Genomic DNA, 25,546 nt, shown 5'->3' on the forward strand with positions numbered 1-25,546 from the left:
TTTTTTTCCTTGTAGGGTTATCAACCCTACCCAACCCCCAACCTGGAGGACTACGGTCCTCGGTCACGGCCACCACGTGGAGGTGAAGATAAGGTTTGGTAGTAGAGCTGTTGGTGTTGGTTCAGCAGGCGTTGCCAGGTTTTATGTTCCATCGTGGGTACCAATCCACGTTTCGCCCCTGGACCTATGCTACCCTTTGACCATACCGTAAGATAAATCCTATTTAACAGTTTCCTTGCAATTCACAAATGTCCAAAAAATTTCAAAGAACCAACTGCAACTGAATGCACTAGACCAATCCTTAGTATTACGCATAAATGATTGTATTTAAATTTTTATAGCCGCACATAGAGTTCGTGACTGTACTGTTATAACTCACCTAAAAGAAGCCCAATCTGGATAGTTTCGATGGCGTTACACAGCTGAATCGTTGCGACAGTGCGCAAGTATATTGAAATGAGTATATTCAGTTTACGTTGGTTCCAGCTCGAATTAATCGTTGGCCGTGCTACTATATCACGTACGGATAGTGTGAAAAGAAACTCTCCATCTGAAGCCTACCGTCGTCGCGTCTAGTGCCAACTTCCAGTCGCTGTGCACGGTGCCAAAAGTCTACCGGCGTGGAAGAATTTTGAAAAGTAGAGATTTGGATATGCACCGAGCTGTGAGTGGTGAATAGTGCAGTTTCCAAACAGAACGGTTCGCAACATCTATCAAAGGAAATCCCCAAAAGAAAACAAGATACCCGGTACCATCCTCGACCAGCAATAGCATCCAGTCCGAAACAATTGTCACATTCGCGAAAGAGTTAGCAGAAATTGCAATTTGGATAGGAAGAGCATCAGCATCACCATCGGCAACTGCACAGTTCGGTGCGACTCGCTATGTATCTGAAAGTCCAGTTCAACCCGAACCGACGTATACCATTTCTCTATAAATTCATGAAACCTTGGCCATGAAAATTCATTCTTGGTTCATACTTTGAACCTTTCTCCACGAACGCAGCATTTCTTTCTCTTCTTCGCGTCTTTGTACTTTCGAAACATAGTCAAGATACATCGCGACTTCAATCAAGACGTACTCGAGCAATTTCTTTTCGCGATAGTATCTAAAGTAGATAGTGCACCGGGTCGAGAAGATACTTTACAATAGAAAGCGATTCATCAGGCGTACGAGTACTGCCGGCGATTTATTCGTTATTAATTTCCAAAAGCATCTATAATTTATCTTAAATCTGTTAGATTGAGATTCATCTAATAAGTCAGTTGCGCGGTGATCTCCATTAACATTAGTCCATCGGCAAGAAGTTTTTAAGTTAAGTGGTCGTGATACTTATCAGTAAGACAACTGATCTCTGTGATCTCAGTTCAATATCGACTGATCATCGGCACGGACTTGATTGAAGCAAAGAGTTACAAAAGATACTGTTCTAAAGATCCTGGTCGATGTGGATGCAAGTGTTTAAGTGAAGATCACTATTCGATCAGTTAATCCGCGCCTGCGGTAAGACAAACAAAAGGCCTGGCCTGTTCATCTTTGGATACACATATTTGGTGAAAGATACCCGTTCGTGACTGAGACCTAATCCTGATCACAGTTTCCAGTGATTCTCGAAGGAACCATCGTCGATCTTAGCTCACGATCGTTGATCGTAACGTTTCTTTTTTTTTTTTTGTTGGTAGTGAGATAGTGGTTTTTCGTCTAATCCGGATTTAAGATGCTGAAGTATAGTTTGCTACTCATAATTCTTCTTGGCTTGGATGCATCTATAGCACAAGATGGTATGTATCTTGTTCAGTTTGCTAAGTTTTCGTAAGATACGCACTGGAGTGAAGCAAGAGATAAGAGTAGAGTTTGTTGAGCTGTGGGCAATTGTGAAATTCTGTTTACGATATAAAACCGCTTTATAATTTAATTACTGTGTTGAAAAATGCAAGAAGATACGTTGAGGACCGAATGGCTAAAAAATTTATTTGTGCCGAATCAAGGTGTAAACCGAAATGGAAACATTAGGATTTCAATTTCTGAATAATAAAACTAGATACAGTAAGATATGGAAAAATACTATTTGATGGACTGTTGTTTTTATCCGGGAGAGAAGCATGTTTGCAAGCTGTTCACTCATTAAGACTGTTATATTTTGAAATTTAACGATATCAATCTTAGTTTCGTTACCATTTTATCGAAAATTTATAGATAACCATCTAATGGCATTAGGGGGTCTCACAGACAATGAACATAATTTTAGAGGGATTTCAGGTACCTATAAACTGTTACCAAATAATGAAGTATCTAATATTCATCATCGTCAACGGCGCAACCACCGTTATCCGGTCTAGGCCTGCCTTAATAACGAACTCCAGACATCCCGGTTTTTCACCGAGATCCACCAATTCGATATCCCTAAAAGCTGTCTGGCGTCCTGGCCTACGCCATCGCTCCATCTTAGGCAGGGTCTGCCTTGTCTTCTTTTTCTACCATAGATATTGCCCTTATAGACTTTCCGGGTGGGATCATCCTCATCCATACGGATTAAGTGACCCGCCCACCGTAACCTATTGAGCCGGATTTTATCCACAACCGGACGGTCATGGTATCGCTCATAGATTTCGTCATTGTGTAGGCTACGGAATCGTCCATCCTCATGTAGGGAGCCAAAAATTCTTCGGAGGATTCTTCTCTCAAACGCGGCCAAGAGTTCGCAATTCTTCTTGCTAAGAACCCAAGTTTCCGAGGAATACATGAGGACTGGCAAGATCATAGTCTTGTACAGTAAGAGGTTTGACCCTATGGTGAGACGTTTCGAGCGGAACAGTCTTTGTAAGCTGAAATAGGCTCTGTTGGCTGATAACAACCGTGCGCGGATATCATCATCGTAGCTGTTATCGGTTGTTATTTTCGACCCTAGATAGGAGAAATTGTCAACGGTCTCGAGGTTGTATTCTCCTATCCTTATTCTTCGTGTTTGACCAGTGCGATTTGATGTTGTTGGTTGATTCGTCTTCGGTGCTGACGTTGCCACCGTATATAAGGCCTACAAATAAGTTCTGTCGGTTTTTTTTTAAATTTGAAGCTTTTTTCTGAAAAATTGGTTATACATTCATTGTTCAAAGTATTACCCATCGCTAGCCACAACTGTCTGCCATCTTTCAGGCAATTCATAGATACCATTGCGCCAAAAATTGGTCGGCTTGGCCGCTATCCACTTATCGAGCCATTTTTTGAGTTCGTCGTAATTGAAGACGTGCTGGTCAGCCAGGCCATGCTGCATCGACCGGAACAAATAGTAATCAGAAGGAGCAATGTCTGAAGAGTACGGCGAGAGGAGTAGGACTTCCCATTTCAACGTTTCTAGATATGTTTTTAAAGGGCTGTGCAACATGTGGACGAGCATTGTCATGTTGCAAAATAACTTTATCATGCCTTTGCTGGTATTGCGGCCGTTTTTTCTTGAGTTCGCGGCTCAAATGCATCATTTGACGTCGGTAGAGTTTGCCCGTGACCGTTTCGTTCGGTTTTAGCAGCTCATAGTATACCACACCCAGCTGGTCCCACCATATACACAGCATGATCTTCTCACCATGAATATTCACTTTGGCCGTCGATGATGAGGCATGGCCGGGGTATCCCCACGTTGCCCGACGCCTGAGATTATCGTAATGGATCCACTTTTCATTGCCAGTAACTATTCGATGCAGAAAACCCTTCCTTTCTTGTCGTTGGAGCAGTTGTTCGCACGTGAAAAAACGGCGTTCGACGTCTCTTGGCTTCAGTTCATACGGACCCCAATTTCCGACCTTTCGGATCATTCCCATTGCTTTTCTTCTTCTTTTTCTTCAGCCTCTGTCCCGTTCACAAGCGGGGTCGGCTCGTCGTGATCGGCTTCGCCATTTGGCTCTATCGAATGCCTGATCTGGGTGCAATCTCGAGGCTTTCAAATCGCCATCCAGCGTATCAAGCCACCGTTGCTTAGGTCTGCCTTTTGGTCGTTTACCATCGACTTCGATGTTCAGACCAATCTTGACAAGTGAATTCTCGTTTGCACGAACTGCGTGACGATACCATCGAAGACGCCTCTCTCGCAACTTTTCCACGATCGGTGCAACCCCATAACGATCGCGGATATCCTCATTTCGGATGTGATCTAAACGTGTGACGCCACTAGTCCAACGTAGCATCTTCGTCTCCATTACCGCAAGACGCCGTTCATTGTCTTTTATGGTCGGCCAACACTCAGAACCATAGAGAGCGACTGGACGGACGACATTGCGGTAAATTTTAGATTTGAGACGTTCGTTGATACGTCGATCACAAAGGACACCAGTTGTGGAACGCCACTTCATCCAGGTTGCGTTAATGCGTGAAGCAATTTCATAACGCAGTTCTCCATTGGCTGATAGAGTTGACCCGAGGTATTTAAATCGCTCAGTTCTGGGCAGATCACTGCCGCTGACAGTGATTGTGCATGTTTCATGGGGATCGGTCGTTAAAAATTCAGTTTTGTTTAAATTCAATCTGAGACCGTGTTGCATGAGGCGATCATTCCATTTTTGAACAAGTTGCTCGAGATCATTTTTGCTATCAGATGCCAGAAAAACATCATCTGCATAAAGCAGTGTGTAGGGCGCTGGACGTTGGATATCCCCTGTGACGGTGTCCATAACAAGGACAAAGAGGAGTGGTGAGAGGGCACTTCCTTGATGAACACCAACAGAGACACGAAGCGGTTTTGATACACCCGCCATACTTCGAACTTTACTTTTCGGATCGTGGTGGAGCAATTGAACCCAGCGCACGAGTTCTTCTGGCACAAAGTGTTGTCGTAAAGCATACCAGATGAGTTCGTGTGGTACACGGTCAAACGCTTTCTCTAGATCCAGAAAGGCAATGTAAAGAGGGCGATGCTTCTCACGGTGTTTCTCCATTAGTAACCGCGTAGCGTGTATTGCGTCAGTAGTTCCGCAGTTCTTGACAAATCCGGCTTGATTCACGGTTATTTCAACGATTTCGCGAATACGGTTGTCAAGAATGCGTTCAAAAATCTTCATTGCTTTTAAACGGTGGGAAATAGCTTTCGGAGTGACTCCAAGTGTTTTTCTAAGTTCTACTTGCGTTTGTGATAGATCTTGGTCGAGCAATGCCTCTAATTCTTCATCTTCAAAAATTGTTGGCTGTCCGGCCCGCTTTTCGTCTTCCAAGTCAAAATTGCCACTTTTAAACCGTCCAAACCACGTCTGACACGTTCGCTCAGATAGAGCATGATCATCATAAACTTCCACCAAAATGCCATGACTTTCGGTTGCTTTTTTCTTCATATTGAAATAATGAAGTAGAACTCCCCGCAAAAACACATTATTTGGTACAAAATTGGCCATTTTCGTTGATGAAAAAAGTATTGTTGTTTACACTTCAATTAAATAATTTATACTGACGTTTATGCCTATTGACAGTAGCTTTCCGATGAACGTTTGGAAATGTGGATCAATGGAATAAAAAACAAGCTACGCCATCTATTGTGAAAACCGACATTGATTTGATTCATTGGTGTGCAGCCCGAAATCTCGCGCCAATCGCCGTCTGCTCGATCTGAATGAAGGCAGTTTTTACGTCTCGGGTGGTTCTCCACATGATGTCGATATCGTCAGCATAGGCCAGTAGTTGGGTGGACTTAAAGAGGATCGTACCTCTTGCATTTACGTCAACATCACGAATCACTTTCTCGAGGGTCAGGTTAAAGAGGACGCATGATAGGCCATCCCCTTGATGTAGACCGTTGTTGATGTCGAATGGTCTTGAGAGTGATCCTTCTGCTTTAATCTGACCTCGCACATGGGTCAGGGTCAGCCAAGTCAGTCTTATTAATTTCGTCGGGATACCGAATTCTCTCATGGCCGTGTACAGTTTTACCTTGGCTATGCTATCATAGGCGGCTTTGAAGTCGATGAATAGATGGTGCGACTGTTGTCCATATTCCAACAGTTTTTCCTAAATCTGATCTGTTGCTGATTTCCCTGGAGTGAAGCCTCTTTGGTATGGGCCAATGATGTTCTGGGCGTATGGGGCTATCCGGCCTAGCAAGATAGTGGAGAATATCTTATAGATGGTACTCAGCAACGTGATACCTCTATAATTGCTGCACTATGTGATATCTCCCTTTTTATGTATGAGACAGATAATGCCTCGTTGACAATCATCAGGCATTGATTTGCTGTCCCATACCTTGAGAACAAGTTGATGAACCACTTGGTGTAACTGGTCGCCTCCATATTTGACTAATTCGGCTGTAATTCCATCGGCTCCTGGCGACTTATGATTTGTAAGGCAATGAATTGCACGGACTGTTTCTCCTATACTTGATGGTGGCAGCATTTGTCCATCGTCTTCAGTTGGCGGGACCCCAAACTCGCCGATGTTCTGGTTATTCAGTAGCTCATCAAAGTACTCAACCCATCGCTTCAATATGCCCATTCTGTCGGAAATCAGATTCCCCTCTTTGTCTCGGCAAGATGAGCATCGAGGTGTATAAGGCCTGCTTATGCTGCATATTATTAGCAGCATATCCAACGTTGGCTTCTGGCTGAGGTGAACAGCAATTGGTTATTATGATTCGAGGCATCCGGTTAATGAAGAATTGAAGCAGATTTTGCTATTGTCATTCGCGACATTTTATTTGAAGTTCAAAGTTAGGGTGAGCCATGTGAACAATTATCAGCACTTGGACCGACTGAGAAAAGTGGACCAGTGAACATCTGGACTGGTCAAGTTTATGAGCAGCTGTCACTGGTATAGGACGGATGAACTAAAATTTGAAACTTATTATTATTGCTTTGTACACACGATTTTTTACGCGAATTCGCAGCTTTAAAGTCGATGAAAAGATTGTTCAACTGTTGTCCATATTCCAACAGTTTTTCCATCGCTTGTCGCAGAGAGAAAATTTGATCTGTTGCTGATTTGCCTGGAGTGAAGCCTCTTTGGTATAGGCCAATGATGTTCTGGGCGTATGAGGCTATCCGGGCCCCCTGCTTTGTCTCGGCAGGATGAGCATCGTGGTGTATAAGGCTTCATCCTGCTGACTTGTTGGTAAAACTTCCGCGCCTGGTGCGGTTGCTCCCTGTACTTTTCTAGTTCACTGACTTGTTGGTCCTCCCAGGCTTCCTTTTTCCGTCTGTGAAGTCGCTTCTCCGCTCGACGGAGCTCGTGATAAGTGTCTGCGCGTGCCCGCGTTTTTTGAAAATGCAACATTACTCGGTATGCGGCATTCTTCGGTTCCATTGCTAGCTTACGTTCGTCGTCAAACCAGCCGTTCCGACTCCTTTTGCGGCTGGAGCCAAGTATGTTTGTGGCCGTATCCATAATAACTTTCTTCAGGTGGTTGTAAAGATCATTTGTTGATGCTTCATCTCCCGGTCCTAATAATATAATATTCAAGGAGATTTTAATCGCCCACGTATTCTTGTCTATCAAAATTAAGATACATTGAGAAGCCTAGAACAGATACTCCAAATGGATTCCTACGCGAATTAAGCCTATTCTCTATGAATTTCCTTTCAATGCAATATTCTTGAGAGCTCTCCATAGGAATATAGTCGAATGCCCCAGCTGCTGGCGGATTGAACGTGTGCTATCCCAGACGTGTGATGGAAATATGAAAGCATTTTCCGGCTAGTACCGGTGCTAGTCTACTTGTTGCCTCATAAATTCGAAGCTAATGATAATCTTCTGTTTGTCTATTCAATATTTGTCCATTTCATGCGGCCGTAAGTTCACTCGCCTTCTGTACACTGCAGTGAATTCTGGATGCAACAAATAGGGGAAGATGTTGGCCGTTGGTACTTTCATCGGGTATGCCATTAATTTTGAAGGATACGTGATTCGTAGTATTCCTTATTTGATCCAAAAAGGACTGACGAGCCCCAAGTAAATTTCAAATGGAAATCCACCAAATTGGAATTCTTTAAACAAATTTTCAAACTATTGAGTGATCACATCACAACAATATCACTGAGTGATGTTTAGTCAATCAGTCCCAAGCTCCAAAATCTCACTATGCAATATTTGTTTGTGAAATTTCATAAATTGCGTCAATGTTTGATTAAACAAAAACACTGCATAATTCGGCCTTGGTATTAATTTAAAATTTGGTTATTTGCTGGGTTACATTTTACGTGCGATATTGGTTTTAGGTTGGGTTATATTTGAAACTCAGCCCAAAGTCAATACCAGCGTCCTTGCTGTGCGTTCACCTACTCCCGAATATTCACGGACCCATTACTCACTATGGCTGAATCTAGGAATAGCAACAATTAAATTCCTAGATACAAATTGGTAATTTTTATGCAAAGCACGCAATCTCGTTTGTACTTTAGCGTACATGACAAAAGTATCTGTGGATATAAATAATCTTAATGGAAATCTTCGTGAGTTATATCCACATAAGAGAGCTCTGAACATTTGTGACAGTGTCGTCGTGTCGGCCGGTCTTTTGTGAAGAAAATGCATGAACAGATAACTACTGGTATGAACGTATGTACTCGCACCCATAGTGTATACCAAGAAGTGCATTGTACACTCACTGAAGGTGTATTACGATTTGTGAATTTCTAATTGGCACACCGATTTCTGGTTGTATTTGCGGCCATTGAATTGGAAACATAAACAAACCCAGGTTGGATGGTCGCAGAACTAACAATTGCTTTTCTACCATAAATATTATCCAGTAATGGATGTTACAGTTAATTAATGCCAATTTGAAATATGCGTTTAGAAGGACGTAATTTATGAATGACGGTATGAATAGGCTTTCAGATGTGGATACTCATTTTTGAAAATAAGGATAACCTTGTGATTGTTTGCGGTTGAACTTGACGCGGATCCTTCAAATATACAAAAATAAATGGGAAGGCAACCTACTTCAAGGGGAACTTCCAAATTGTGCAACTGTTATTCATAACAATCAGTCTCCAGCTGCTTGGCATAAAGACTATTGATAATGAAGGCTTATAGGTTGTCATTCAAACATAAACGAGAATTTGATTTGAAAATCCATTCACAAGATTAAGTCATTAGATAAAAAGAAGAAAGACTGTCCTTGAGCCACTTAAGCATTATGGGCGAATGGTTTTCGATGTTCCAATGATGACTCAGTGATCCAAAAGAATACAATCATTGGAATCACTCAGTCTCCTTTGTCAAATGCCAAAATAAAGCCAAGAGAAGTTCTCCAGCAGACAGATGCATTTCCTTCTGATTTCCGCTTTTCTCTGCCACACATTTGTCGAAGAATTACCCTCACGAATGTTATCATAGGTCAAAGCCTCACCACAGACCACTATGCCATTAATTCCATTGAAAAAATTTTCTTCCCTAGCTTCTCCGAGCTATCAAATCGTCGATATTGTCTTGTGAATACTCTCGATGTTTTTTTTTTCATGATGATGTCAAAACTCAAGGGATACTCTTTGATAAAGCTATAGCACAGCCTTGGCCAGGTAGGAACTTAGGGGTTGGAATGGGGAAGGGGTTAAGCGTGAAAGAAGCGGCGATGAACTCCTTGTCTAAACATCTGTATATCGTAGTCAGACGAGAAGACAGAAGATTTCACGGTGCGACTATCACTGACCCTTATAAGGCCCATACACTGTCAAACAATTAGCGTAACGGGGCCTTGCGCAGCGTTGCGTTCTGCAATTGTATTTCCCATACATTTAGCAACATTTTGTTCAAACATTAGTTACAAGTTAGAAACGACATGAGTAACATGCCATTAAAATACTATTGCATACCCTACCAGCTTATTTATGATTAAAAAATAGCCCCTTTTCGGGGTGCCGTAACTTTGACAGAGGTCGAAAAGCCGGACATTTTCTTTCTATATAACCTTTTTACTCTTCGAACCATACGAAAATCCGACTTTAACATGACAATATCGACAGTGAAGTCCTCGGTGTTTGACGTAGGTACCTGTCGTGAGACCTAATCCTACAGTCCTCTTAAGACACGGATTGATTTTGTGACCACAATCAGAGCGCCGCTGAGACAAGCAACAACGGTACCAGTCTATACCAAGTGCATGGCTTAGCATTCATACTGGTGGATGCAAGAATTACCTAAATCTCTACCGAACTATGGAGTACGGCACCCGTGTTGATACGCAACACCACGTCGAGGCCCGAAGGTCTCTTCTCGCTTGAACATAACCACAACCACTATGAAACTCCCACTAGGGGGGCCAACCGCAAATAACCGAGCTGTCCTCACATACAACAGGAGTTCACCCGAAGTATGTGAGTCCAGGGGCTTTCCCGGTTCCCATGGTACCAGTATACCCCTGGTAAGGTTTCGTGACCAATTTGCCACTTCAAATGAGTCCCCGTGCAGACTCGGGTCTGATCGCCCTGATTAGGCCTTTGGAGCATTCGCCTACTGAATCACGGCCGGGAAACCAAAGTGATTACAGCGTCTCCCGGTGCCACCACTATGGAGGTTCTCCTCGGCCACTTGGTTTTGGTTTGGCCGACAGGGTTGCCGCTCCATCTTCCTCACCGCCACCTCTGAGCACCTGACAATATCGACAGAGGGAATTTGAGAGAGAGGACATTCTTTACCACTGTGGGAATAGGGTTCAAAATTAAACCCTATCTTTTAAAGGGATGATGACCGCCGCAGTCCTTTAATGTTGTTAGAAAAAGAGAATCTTTTTCTTCCTTCTACATATCCACCCCATTTTGTCTTCTTCAGATGAGATTTTTTTTCTAGTTTTTGGAGGGCGGTGTTCATAAACCCTATCATTTCGACGGTTAAATTTCTCTTTTATCGGTGAAGAGATTTTTCTTCGGCTTCGTGTTACTGAAATAATTGGTTTGTTCTTGCACCTTTTTTGCAGTAAAGCTACTGTCAAGTGGCGCCCGGTATTTCTTCAGTGAGCTTCAAGCTTAAGATCATCTTTTATGATGCGTGACATGGCCTTGGGTATAATTTTCAGCTCCAAAGGCATACTTTTCTTTCGGCATCTGCTTTGATTTCAAGTTTCAAATCGATATCTTTACTTTGGTATATTTCCTTTTTGAAATTCTGAACTCAAAATAAATACAATGTGACTCCAACAGCGGCCAGGAACCGCATCCCCACTTTCCAACTTCCTTCCCGCACAACCGAAAATTCCCCGTCAGCATCAACTCCCTGATCAATTGAATTTCCTCAAGCGCATCTCCAGCTGCAACAAGTCTCTTGTTAGCACTGACGAAGGGAACAAGTGGTTCCCAAAATATCGGTATTTGCAAGACCAGTAAATAACACTAGTGAATAGAAAAAAGCAAGCTTTAATTATTTCAAATTCAAACAATGTTCTTTATTGAGGGGAAGTTTGTAATGATAAGAGTGGATATAGGAGATCAGGTCGATCATCCTGAGTGGCCGATAACAACCTAGAGGGCAGAGCTATCCCAAAAATCTAAACAAATTGGCTAAATTTACCGTGAAGGTCCGCCCATAAAGATTGAAGCTCCATCAAAGTGCTCGGTCGACACGTTCTTGCACGCCTCTGTGCTAGCCAGGCTCGGGAATGTGGGGGGGTCCTTTGAGCGCTTTGATCCCTCACGCTTCATTACTAAAAACCAACGTGTCTTTTCCGATGTGTGAGTCCGTACCGGATTTTAAATTCGACTTTACAACGAATTTCGCGACGACCTATCGATGGACAAACAGAACGCGAGCTAACGTTGGAAATTAAAAGAGGAAAAAAAAAACCGGCTCGACCGCGCGCGTGGAGAAGTAAGTCTCCGGACCCGAGTGCCGCGATCAAGAAGGGGAAGATCCACGACCGATCACCGTCTCAATTGCTGTCTCTTCCGCCTCAGATCTTGTATGAGGCGCGGCCTCTGAGGTTCCCACCCTTCCTCGACATCCTCAGGCCAGTTATTAATTTAGAGGATGTCCCTTAATAGAAATTTTGCGGGAGTAAGGAGGAACGAAAGGGAGGAAGTCCTCAAACTACGATAGGATTATTCAATCAACATTTTTCTTGTTCAAGCATTCAATACTTATTACAAAAAAAAAATTATTACAAAAAAAAAAGAAAAAATGAAAATAAAGATAAGCAAAAGGTAAATTTACAGAAAAAAAATGAAAATAAAATAAAAAAAATAACCAAAATGTAAAATTTACAGAAAAAAAAATGGAAATAAAAATAAACAAAAGTTTAAAGAAAAAAATGAAAATAAAATCATAAAAAAAAAAGAAAATAGAAAGGAAAATAAACAAACAACTTACCCAGATGTCACTCCGAGCTCGGATTGATGCTTCTGGTGCTTATTTCCTTTTTACAATTCAATATATTAATAATAAAAAAAATATATAGTCCTTAGAAAAAAACTAACGTTAATTCACTTTCTCTCTATAATTTCGTACTTCACGTTTTATGTGTTTGTTTTGGTTTATAGACAGCGCGGGAATTCCGACACTTTACTTCTGCCGCTAAATATTAACTTCATTCATCCGACACTTCAACTATCTGTCTTTTCAATTATTTTTCTCCTTTTTGCCTTAAATCACTGTGCATTTATCACTTGCCAACGATTGAACGATTTGTCAACGATTTGAACTTATTCTCGGAATCCTCGTTCAAAACACACTTGCGTTAGGGTTTAGCACGATGTGGTGTTAGTTCCCTTGGTCGAACTCCCTTCTTTTGCTCGCGAAAATCTTCACACCTTCGGACCAATGATCCCCTTCTGTTCTCCAAGACTTTCTCTCCTCTTTTTTTATTTCTGCTTCTATAAAAATTGAATTCTGTTCCTCTTCCTCGATTCCAAACAACAACAGCTCCTTCTTTCCTCCTGTCCTCAACAAAGAACAAACACCACTCTCCCCGTTTTTTTCTTCGTGCACCGCTTCTATTCCCGCTACATAGCGTTTCTCACTCGCTAGGCAATGTTGCGGCAACATGCGCATGCGCCTGCGGATGCGGCAAATCATTCGCCTCTTGTCAAGATCAATTCGCTCGAATGCATTCAATAATGTGCAATCGGCGGCGAACATTAAGGCAATTGCACACTATTAAATGCATTGTTTCAGCAAATTAATTAAGAAAGAGCCGAATAAGATTCCGCTCCCGTCACGCAGCCGCGGTCACTACAGGCTGTAACAGTTTAAGGGCGATGGGCGCATTGAGTTTTTACCGGGTTTGAAGGGGAGGCTCCACCCCTTTCCTCCTGCATAAACTTTCCACCCCCACCGGGAAAAAGGTTGAAAATTCTACCTTCAAGAAAATTATTATGTATTTCAGCCGTAAGTTGAAAAATATTATGTAACGAAGTACAATACGCCCATACACAACACAACGGGGCCATACATTAGCGACGCAGAATGTTGCGCAATTCGTTTGATGGTGTATGGGCCCTATTAGAGTGTTGCGTTTGGGAGATACTTTGCAAGGGATAAGACCTGATATTGCCTGGGAGCATAGACCGTTGTAATAAAGATAGAGGAGAGAAAGACGTCCAACATTTCCTCTGTGCTCAAGGGGCTCAATTTGTGATGTAATTCTCACATCACCGATGAGTTTACAGGCTCTTCGTTGAACTTTATCAAGAGCAGGCAGTGCAGTTATACCTGCACCCGCCCAAATGTGAGAGTTGTATTCGAGTCTAGGTCCAACGTGAGTCTTGTAGATCTTCGCTAGGTCAAATGGTGCAAAAAAATGTTTGCAACGATTCAGAAACCCCAAACATTTCATCACATTTTTCGCAATACCGAAGATGTGGTCTGTTTAGCTGCCCTTACTAGAGATGTTAATACCCAGTATGTTGAGTGAGGGTGAGTGGGGAATATTCACACCATCGACGAGAATAGATTGTGAGGAGGGAGAGCACATAGTTTATTCGAAATGAGACAACATTGGGTTTTAGAAGCATCAAACTGAACACGATTTGTTTTACGTCAAGCAATAGTAGACGATATGTCCTGGTTCAATGACTCAAACATGCGGTCCAGGTTGACACGTAATCTATTACGACAAGAGTCAGCCAGCGAATCAAACGAATATGCGAAGTCAAGGGTACTGTTAGCAGCAAAACTGTGGATTGGATTGAAAGTGCTACTTAATGAAGATGGGAAAGAGGATGGGTGACAGAACAATACCTTGAGGTACCCCGGCATTTTGGGTATGAAGTTCTGATTCAACACCGTCCAATACACCACGAACGGAACGGCCATTTAACAAGCTCATCAAAACCAAATGCGCGGAGTTTGGCTAGGGGGGCATGGTGTCATACTCTGTCCAAAACCTTCGAAATATCAAGGGCAACAATTTTAGCCTCGCCGTGATTATGAAGACAATGATTCCGTTTTTCCATGCGAGGTATCATCAAGTCACCGGTCGAGTGCATAAAACGAAATCTATATTACTTGCTTATTGAAGGTTAGAGTTCGCAGGAAAAATTTCGGCGAATAAATTGGCTTTCTCCAGTAATTCCTTTGAAAGTTTTATCATTATATATGAGAGGTGAAGCAGAGGAGCTTGCGAAATTTTTTTTTACTGTTTTTACAAGGGACAAATCACTTTTGCTACCCTTTTCGATAGTGAACATTTTCTGCCTTATACTTTGATCAAACTGGAATTTGGCTTCTTCAGTAGTGGACTTACGTATGTTACGTTTGGATATACAGGTTTGCCTTATTTCTTCCGATGGGCAGTTTTTATATGCCCGGTATGCCGCCTCTTTCCCATCAACAGCTATTTTGCAATCGTTTGTAAATCATTCTTCACAACGAACACCACAGACCAGTTTGCCACACTAATGTATTTATCAAACGCGACCCAGCCGTTTCTGGCGTAATGCCACACTAAGCTCCTGGTGGAATGAGGGCGTTTTTTGTGTAGAGTGGTGTGGTACTAAATTTCGTGGGAATAATGCTTGGTCCAAATTCCCAAAGGGCGCTGCTAGGGAGACTGTGTACTTCTCAGGGTGTGATCACATGAAAATATCCTCGAGATCCTGGTTTATCAGGGATTCTTGTGGACAATCCACTAGTCGCCGCAAGTTATGAAACTCAGACAGAAGCTCGATATGTCTTCCCACCACGGTTGTCGTAGCTGAAAATCTGAGCCACTGTACATTAAACACGTTAAAATTGCCCGCAGACAGGGGGAGTTGTTGGGTCAAATTATCAATGTTAGAAGAGAGTACGTCAAAGAAATGGTAGATGAACTCCGGGTTAGCGGAATTTAGACAATGGAGAAGGATACATCATTATGATTATAAATATCCCTCCCTCTTTCGAGAGAGAAAAGAGGCACTAAGTGGTACCCAGGGACGTGGTACTAGTTAATAGCAGCATATGAGCTGACCTTAGTTTCACTTAATCCAAAAATAGCCGTTTTACGGGTAGTCAAGTGCACATATACTGGGAAAAACTTCTCACATAATCCGCGAATGTAACAATCGATCCCGATCCCGGCGCACGTCCACTCTCCATTCGACAGCACAACTACAACTCATATTGTGTCCACTTCAGATGCGATTTCAAAACTGTTGAGACAGTAGCACTTTCAATAAAAGGACGAGCAACTTCAATTTTTGGCTTCGTCAAACTTCTCTTTACGGCATTTGTTAGACACATTGTCCATTCTTACTAGGTCTTAGAAAATTTTCTTTTTAAAGAGGTGGAAATCTTCAAAAGACTAACCACAAGGTTTACGTGCCCTGCGAATGTGGGGTTTTACTCACTAAAACCACCTCTTGTCCAGTTATTACTGAGATTTAACCATCCAACAGTTTTCTTTGCAAATTTGAATTGCACATTTAAAAGGTGAAGACCGCAGGGTCAACCCCAGCACATTGATTGACTTTGCTGAAGGACTAGCTGTTCCACAATAGCTTATGTCATTAGGATGGGCTTTTCCTCCCAGAGATGAGGGATTATAATGCAACTATCCTATTTAGATGGTCAAACGAGCATCCAGCGTGGCCGAAAACGACCTAGAGGGAAGAGCTATCCCAAAATACTGAAGCATCATCAAAGCGCTCGGTTAACACGTTCTTGCACGCCTCCGTGCTAGCCAGGCTCGGGAATGTGGTGTGGTCCTTTGAGCGCTTCGATCCCTCACGTGTCATTTTTCCAAAAGTAACGTGTCTATCCCAATGCGCAGGTTGGCACCAAATCTAAAAATAACCAAACGAACAAGGGAATTCGTGATCCATCTGTTTGGTAAAAGATATGAAGTTGTTCTGAAATGTAGAGAGGACTGGGGAGTTCCAGAGCAATGCATAACAGGATACACTGAGGTCTTCTACACAACTGGCTCAAAAACAGAGCAGGGTTCTGGAGCCGGAGTGCAGTTCTCAATTAAAAACAAAAAGTGGACTTTTCATTTCGGACAATATGCAAAGGTTTTTCAAGCAGAAGTATATGCGATACTAAGGGCGGCAACCTGGGTAATTGATGAGCGGTCGAAGGAGAGATGTATCGCAATCTGCAGCCATCGCAACTTGAACACTATTTCTAGGTGGAACACGATGGAACTACTCAGGGTACGTCATCACTGTGGTGTGAAGGGAAATGAAATCTCGGATGCTTTCGCAAAAGGGGGTTCAATCTAACCCATGCTCGGACCGAAACCAGTAATTGGAGTATCAGTAATATTGACTAAAGCTATCTTCATAAACTGGGAGCAAGCTTTCTATAATGACAGGTGGCAGTGCCTAAATGATGTTAGACACACCAAACCGTTCCTGTCAGAACCTATCATGCATACTGCAACGTTTATCCGGTCGAAAAGCAGGAAAACTTGAAGAGGTATTGCGGGCATTCTGACTGGCAATAATTCACTAGCTAGACATATGTTCAGAATAGAAATTATACAAGTTGAAACGTGTCCGTTCTACAATGAGAAAGCGGTATCCACGGGCAATTCTCAATGTGGATGCCCCACCTATCCAATCAGACATCAGATCTTTAGCACTGATGCAACGGGTAGCATCACATCCACTAACAAAAATCCTGCAAGCCATAAACGGATCCGGGATGTTCTGCTAGACAGGCGAGTCGAGTACACTAGACCTCTAGTGTCTGAGTGCTCAGAGGCTATGCTTCTTTCCCACCATAGCTATTGTTAATTACATGCTCTTTGATGACTTCACTAACCAACTATATTTTCAGACCCTCATGCAAACTCTCATTATGAATCAACCAAAGAGCGCCTACTATGCTTCGAAGCACTTTGTTTTGGAACGTTTGTATGACCTTTTTTGGCACAGCCCCGAGCTAGGTATCCTACGTCCATATAGACGTATATTAAAAATTTGTTGTCGACAGTGAGCTCTGAATTCATCCCCAATAGTCACTAAATCTGTTACAAATATTTAATAAATATAATGAAACTAGGGAAGGTCTGAGCTTCCAACCAACGTTGAGCCAACGTTCGCTTTATGCGCTGGCATTGAATCCTTCTGGAATATCTAGTACTTTCCTCCGAAGAGGGTGTTATTCAATAGTTCTACTACTTTCTCTAAAATATCACTTCGGTAGTTAGAAATTCAATTTTTGACCTATTTCCCCACCAAACCAGGACAGAAAGCGGATGTTGGCCTGGATTCACTTTGGGTTTTTTTTCTAGCTTTTCGAGGGCTGTATTTATAAACTCTTTCATTTTGACAGTTAAATTTCTCTTCCATCTTTGAAAAGATTTTTCTGGTAACAGCCGGCCACGTGCTGCTGAAATAATTAGTTTGTTCTCGCACCTCTTATTTATCGCCAAGCCAGTGTCAAGTGAGGCCCGGTATTTATTCGGTGAGCCTCATGCTTAAGGTCATTTTTCTTGATGTGTGTCATGCCTCTGGGTATAATTTTCACTTCCTGAGCCATAATTTTCTCTCAGCATCTACTTTGAGTTCAAATTTAAAATCGAAATCCTCATTTTCCTTTGGTATTTTGCCTTTTTGAAATTCCAAACTCAAAATAAATATAATGTGGTTTCAACAGCGGCCAGGAACCCCATCCAGGGTCAGCTGACTTGCCGGTTCCCTTTCCGACTTCCCTCCCGCACAACTGAAGATTCCCCATCAGCATCAACTCCCTCATGAATCGGATTTCGTCAAGCGCGTCTCCAACTGCAACAAGTCTCTTGTTAACACTGATGAACGGAATAAGTGGTTCCCGAAATATCAGTATTTCCAAGACCAATAAATAACACTAGTGAATAGAAAAAAGCAAGCTTTAATTATTTCAAATTCAAACAATGTTTCTTATTGCGGAAGGGAGGGGGCGGGGATTATGTGTTTAAAATACAAGCACCGAAGCACTGATGAAGGCGACAAATAATCGATGATTTGGATGTACGCCCGGTCGGTAAATAAACGCTAAAAATACAGCATAATCGGGTCTAAGACCGAGCAATGGGATCCATGGTCACGCAACAACAAATAAAAACGTTAATGATCATATTGAAATATTAAAGATTTTTTATATAAAAATTTAAAATATTTTAGTGGATTTTAAGGTTTTGGGTAAAGTTAAAATTTGATAGAGGTTTTTGTGCGGAATATGGTCAAAAAGGAAATAAAAATGATTATTTTGAAATTAATTTTTAATACAAGTGATTGCGGGGATGAGAAATAGGAAACTGGAAGGAGTGCAAGGGAGGCGCTAATAGCCAGAAAAAATGTGTTACATATGAGTAAATTAATTTTCTCGCGGATACGGATATTACGAAGGTCACTAAAAAATTTGTGTTGAATAGTATGGGGTCTACTTGACTTATATTAAGCAAAACACTACCCATAAGTGGCACTCCTAAACATGTTACGCCCACTTGAAAAGTAAGGACAAAACTTATGCCATGACTACATATGATTTGCAATAGATTATATCTAACTCTAATTTTTGTTTAAAAGGCAGTTCATCCTTCGAGGGTGATTAGAATCCGTCTTTTCTCTTCGGAAGAAATTAATTTTTCGTTTACCTAATCCCGGTAAATTTATCCCGGTTAATCACATATCATAGTATAGCGTTGCAGTGCCACTTAATATCACTTTCTAGTACAGTGAAGTCTGCGAATGTGTTGTCCAGCACAACTGCCAATTGGCCAGCGAAATATTTGGGTATCGATAGCTAGAATTGAATTTGCTCTTTTCAATGCATTCACGACTGCAACGCAAACCAGAACTTTAACGTTATCATCTGTTGTTGACGTGCTGTGGCATCCAGAGCGAGGTTTGTCATTGCCATCTTCTCGGCCATCTTGGATGAACTCGTACCATTTGTAAACATTGTTTGTACTTAGAGCAGACTCACAGTATGCTACTGTCAACATCTTAAGTATTTCAAAGCACTTGATTCCATTTGTTATACAAAATTTGATGCAAATTCTTTGTTCTATTTTTTTAATAATAGAAAATTGCCGAGCACACTAAAACACGTCTAACTTGTCTATCTGCCAAAAACAAACTAAGTAGGCTACATACTTGACACTTTGCACAAATGTTGGGGGCATGTATACCAATACACAACAACATAAGATTTCGATATTCGAATGTATGTTGCCCGCTCAATTTGAAAATTCACCTTACTTTTTGAACACACCTCGTATAGTACAAATATAAGGTCATATTTGACGCAGTATCACATTTATTTGCAACGGATCTATTCCTCTGTTAGAAGAAGTGTAAAAATAACTGGCAAAAACTGCACCTCTACGGATCTGGATTATTCTCTATCTTGTGAGCAAAACAAACTTCAATGTATGAATGAACTACTAAAATATTGCACACCCACATTGGGCGCCCTTTATAAAAATTACAATCCAACATCTATACCTCATGCCTATAAGGACATTAAAGTTTGTGCATAATATTAGAAATTAAAGAAAATTGGAGCCGCAATCAATCAGACAACCAAAATAGAGTGATTGCTTATGAAAGATAGTATCGATCAAAAGTACAAAAAATTAGACAAATTCAACCTAGCTTCCTACAATGCACACTTGAGGCTAGCAAAAGACCTAACAATGGAAGGAACTCAGATAGAATCAAAAATATTTAAACTGGATAGAGCATTCGAATGCGAAAAAAGGCGAAAACGGGATTTGCTCAACAAAAAATTATACAGAATGAAGATAAAGTCACCAACCATGAGACACTAGAAGTTCAACAAATTCCAAACTTTGTCATCAACAAATCGTCGCAAATATTTACAACAAGCGAGCTGGAACTAGTCAATAACGGACTCAATTTCGCGATCGATACTAAACCCTAATTGAAGACGTGGTCATGGACGTAGAAGGAGCCATTCGGCATCTAGACTCCGAATCAAAGGAAATCGTTCGTAAAGAAGTGGGGGACATTCTAGACAAGAGAACAACAGGTGGAAAAACATATCGATAGGATCCGATAGTTAAGAAATTAGGAGAAAAGGATGTTTTCTACACGAAAGCCGACAAAAGAAACGCGGTTGCAATAATAGATAAGAACGAATACAACAGTGTCCTAGAAGAAAAACTGGAAAATGAAAATTTTTTCAAGTTGAGAAACAATCCCCTCCCCGAATCCATAAAAAGGGTAGAAAAGACGCTCAGCGAAAGTAGGAAAATACTGGGAAACATTACAGACTTGAGGATGTCAAACCCGTCTTTACCGAGAATGAGGATCCAGCCAAAAATCCACAAGCAAGGTAATGAGACATGAGAGATCATAGCGGACACCAACTCTCCAACCTATAAAATTGCAAAGTGGCTTATGAAAGAAATAAGCACCATCGGAAATGATCACAGCAAGTATTCAGTAAAAAAAAGGATGGAGCTAGTGGAGAAACTTGTTGCACACAAAAACCTGGAGGAAAGCGATTGTCTGGTATCATTCGATATAAAAGCCTTATATCCGAGCATACCAACCAAAGAAGCCATTTGGAAACTCGTGGATTGGCTAACGGAACAATGCGTGGAAATGAACGAGAGAAAAAAGGCGAAAGTCTACACAAAACTAGCAGCTCTCTGCATGAATGAGAACTATGATACTTTGTCTGTAGAGTCCAATTCTACAAAACCACCTCTGGAACTGCAATGGGGAATCCGTTATCCCCCTTGATAAGCGAAATCTTCATGAAAAGCAAAGAAGAAGAAATTGAAAAACGGGGCATCATGCCAAAATTTTGAGCACACAACGTAGACGACATATTGGTTATAATCCCAAATGAAGACATCGATAAAATACTGGAAGTAATAAATAACATATTCCGCAACATAACTTTCACAATGGAAAAGGAAGATGACCAACGGATAGCGTTTTTGGACCTGAACAATAAACTCGAGTTTGACATATACAGAAAGACAACGCACACACAGCAAACCATACCAAGGACATCGAAACACACATATGGGCAGAAAAAGGCGGCTTACTGCAGTATGATTCATCGGCTGCTAGTGACACCATTGACAGAAGAGCGATTCAAAAAAGAAATAACTTACATAAAAGACACAGCGGTGAAAAATAGATACAGTAGGGGGGAAATACACAGAATATTACGTAAAAAGTAAAAAAAGTAAAATGAATAGAGACCAACTCACAACACTCTACAAACAACAAAAAAGGGATAATGCTAACAAACAACTGAGGACTAAGCTAGGTTCAACCAAAGATAAATTGAAAAAAGAAGAGATGAGTGGAATCTATAAGGTCAACTGCCCAGAATGTGAAAAAGTATACATTGGGCAGACTAAAAGACTAGTGACCACTCGATTCGAGGAACACCTAAGAGAGTGCAATTAACGAAAAAGCGACGATCCTCGAAACATCAAGTCTATGGTTGCAAGGCATATGGTGGAAGAGGGACATGTCCTAACGATGGACAATGCGGATGTTATAAAGCGGGTGCGGAAACCCCATCTCTTAGATGCAGCAGAAAGCATATACATCATCAAGGAAGGGACCCAGGTAACCCTAAATCACGACGAAGGAAACTGTGCATCGACCCTGGTGAAAAAGCTATGCCGCAGGTAATAAATATGAAAAAATAGAAAGTGGTGGGAAATATGGGTAGGATCAATAAATTAAGCATAACGTAATTAGTAGAGCTAAAAAGCTTCAATATAAATATCATCATCATCATCAACGGCGCAACAACCGGTATCCGGTCTAGGCCTGCCTTAATAACGAACTCCAGACATCCCGGTTTTGCGCCGAGGTCCACCAATTCGATATCCCTAAAAGCTATCTGGCGTCCTGGCCTACGCCATCGCTCCATCCTAGGTAGGGTCGTCCTTATAGACTTTCCGGGTGGGATCATCCTCACCCAAACGGATTAAGTGACTCGCCCACCGTAACCTATTGAGCCGGATTTTATCCACAACCGGACAGTCATGGTATCGCTCATAGATTTCGTCATTGTGTAGGCTACGGAATCGTCCATCCTCATGTAGGGGGCCAAAAATTTTTCGGAGGATTCTTCTCTCGAACGCGGCCAAGAGTTCGCAATTTTTCTTGCTAAGAACCCAAGTCTCCGAGGAATACATGAGGACTGGGAAGATCATAGTCTTGTACAGTAGTCAGTCTTATTAGTTTCGTCGGGATACCGAATTCTCTGCATTGATTCGCTGTTCCACACCTTGAGCACAAGTTGATGAACCACTTGGTGTAACTGGTCGCCTCCATATTTAACCAATTCGGCTGTAATTCCATCGGTTCCTGGCGACTTATGATTTTTAAGCCAATGAATTGCACGGACTGTTTCTCCTAAACTTGGTGGTGGCAGTATTTGTCCGTCGTCTTCAGTTGACGGAACCTTCAACTCGCCGATGTTCTGGTTGTTCAGTAGCTCATCAAAGCACTCAACCCATCGCTCCAATATGCCCATTCTGTCTGTTCGATATAAATAAGGGTAGCTTAAGATAGAATAACTAATTAGGTACTAGCACTGAGGAAGGAGGCACGTGGTCTCCGAAACGATCGTATGCGGGAAAAAAATAAAAATATTTGCAGGATAAGGAAAACAACCTAGTTCTCTTTTTAAGGTTTTATGTAAACACAAAACCTTATTAAAATTGGTTTACCGTCTGTCTGTCTGTCTGTCCGTCTGTCTGTCTATCTTTTTTTTTTTTTTTTTTGAGGAGGTGGAAATCTTCAAAAGACAATGGCCTGGACACGCCAGCGTGTGGGATTCTCCAACTTGAATTGTTCCATCAAGGCAGTGCAAATTTCTCCTTTGGATGTCACTTCATCGAGATCCTTGCACTGTATATAGACCTCATGTTTTTGGGTCCGTACTGTGACATTCTCCCCAAGTGAGCTCTTAACCTGAGCTCGGAAGCCATCAGTTTTCCCCAACCTGTTTTTTTTTCAGTTCAAACATGAGGTCATCCTCTTGGGTCCTTCGAATCTTGCTGACATTTCCGCCTAGATCTTTTAGGTCGGGGTCAGCTTTGACCTTTTTCAGTATCTCCTCGTAAGACAAACTTCCATTGCTGGAGACTACAATCGCTTCTGGGCGAATCCGCACTTTTGCCTTTTTCTTCGCCTTTTTCCTAACTACTTTGATCCAACCACCTTTTTCATTCCCCTTGGATTTCGTCGAGTCGATTGCCGGACTTGGGGGACCTGCTTTCTCTCTTCGGTGCCTTTAGTTCCGTTTTTCGGAACTGTTTGCATGGCTTTTTTCCTCTTGGGCGCCTGTTGACTTCCCAGAGGATCCACATCTCCTTCCCGCACTCTCTTGTTTGGTGGCAGGCCGATTGCAACACGATTAGGTGTCACTTGGCTCGCTTGTGACACTGTTAGGGCAACAGATTTCGACTTGCCCTTGGAATTTTGTTCCTCCTGCTGCGATTTGTTGTAGAGCACTCTAATTGCTCCCACCATATTTTTTATGGCTTGGTGGACGTTGTGCTTGTCCTTGATGAACTCAGACAGCTCCACTATTTTTGCACCAAGCTGTGTGAAGGGTAATTCCTCTGCTTCAGGGCTCTGCTCTCCATGATGATTCCTAACCAGATTACTACATTTAAATACTCCTTCACATTTGGCATTCATTGACCTTCCCTCCGTTTTATCTTTTTTGATGTTTGGCATTGGCGGTGATCTCAAAGTTGACGAACTTCTTCTGAATGGGTCCTTTTCCTGGTCCTGGAGTACCTCCTGTTGCTGCTCCTTTTGAATATGTGCGGTCGATGTTGTTGCTGTTTTTGTTGTCCAACGATTTGCTTTCAATTCACCCTTCTTCGGTTTTGTTACTGGTGTCCTTGGTAGAGTGGTACTTCGCTTGAACGCATCCTTTTCCAAATCTAAAACACTTGTAGCATTAGATGCCACGGTGGCCAAGTTGTCCACCACCGAGGCACTGCGGTCGAGGGATATCGACGACCGGGAGCCCGCTTGCTCACTCCCAAAAGCCGCCGGTACTGGGGTTCCGAGCCCCTGCACCGTAAGTTTACTCCTTCTCTCATCTTCCATGGTGGTTTTATGTTCTGGGTATCCTTCCCATAGCCATTTTGGTCCACGCACCAGAGATGAGCGAACACTAGCCCATACACAGTCAGAAAAGAAAAGTGCATGAACACATATTTACACATCAATAGGTATGCCCCTATCCGCCACCTGGGGTCGCGCCTGATGGGAGATCTGGCAACTCCTCACAGGTCTGTCTGTGTGTCTGTCCGTCACACGCATTTTTCTCGGAGACGGTTATAGCGATTGACACCAAATTTGGTAGAAATGTGGGAACTGTGAACGCTCACACATACAGTGAGTTACATCCTTTTAGGTTGAATTTAAGGGGGCGTCCCCATACATGCAAAAGGGGGGTGTAAAATTTTTTTTCATCAAATATAGTCATGTGGGGTATCAAATTGAAGGTCTCGGTTAGTACTTTTCGAAGCCGGTCTTAGTTTTGACATTTGTTGGAAACGTGGGGAGTGCGGGGGGTTGAAAGTGATCATTTCCATTCTCAGAAACTACCAAACCGAAAAATCTGAAAAAAATCAGGAGGCTGCCTCTATATGGTGCCTTGACTCCGAAATACCTTTCATACCGATATCTGTTCAAAGAAAGTTAATAATAGTATATTACTATAATTTTTTTGTAATTGGCTGGAAACCCGCCTTAAATTCATCCTAACGGCACGAAATTCTGCAGTGATGTAGGCTATAATATAGAGCATGATCATACCAAGTTTGATGGAAATCGTACTATTACTAACAAATTTATAATACGTCGAAGTTGTTGCTTCTTTGAAAATTGAAGACTATCAATGTCAATATCACCCGAAAGTGGACATATGCATATATTACGTGCCACGTACTAAGAAATACACAAAACCTTTCGTACCTGAAGCGTCCAGCTTCCGGTTTCCCGACTTGTTTCAACTTATATACCAACTGTAAAAAAAAACACAGACACTAATTTCAAATATAAGATTTTCATAAACACGGCGCCCAATGTGGGGTAAGGTACGATTTGTGCTGTATATCTATGGCAAACGATCTTACTTTCCTCTGTGAATAGTTACCTTCACTCAATTTCGAAGACTTGTACGCTATCGTAACCTATTTTCTCTATTTCTT

At 41.9% G+C, this 25,546-nt stretch overlaps 1 protein-coding gene across 1 annotated transcript in view; it reads left to right on the plus strand.

Annotated features, from left to right (window-relative positions):
* The first annotated feature begins 767 nt into the window (after nucleotides 1-767).
* Nucleotides 768-25,546, plus strand: part of LOC119649586 (agrin) — a 135,371-nt gene continuing 110,592 nt past the window's right edge. The window contains exon 1 of the mRNA XM_038051791.1: nucleotides 768-1,781. Coding sequence (XP_037907719.1) covers nucleotides 1,718-1,781 — 64 coding nt within the window. The 5' untranslated portion in view covers nucleotides 768-1,717. The remainder of the gene's footprint in view (nucleotides 1,782-25,546) is intronic.

This window comes from Hermetia illucens, chromosome 2 (genome assembly GCF_905115235.1).
Source record: "Hermetia illucens chromosome 2, iHerIll2.2.curated.20191125, whole genome shotgun sequence".
Lineage (NCBI taxonomy): Eukaryota > Metazoa > Arthropoda > Insecta > Diptera > Stratiomyidae > Hermetia > Hermetia illucens.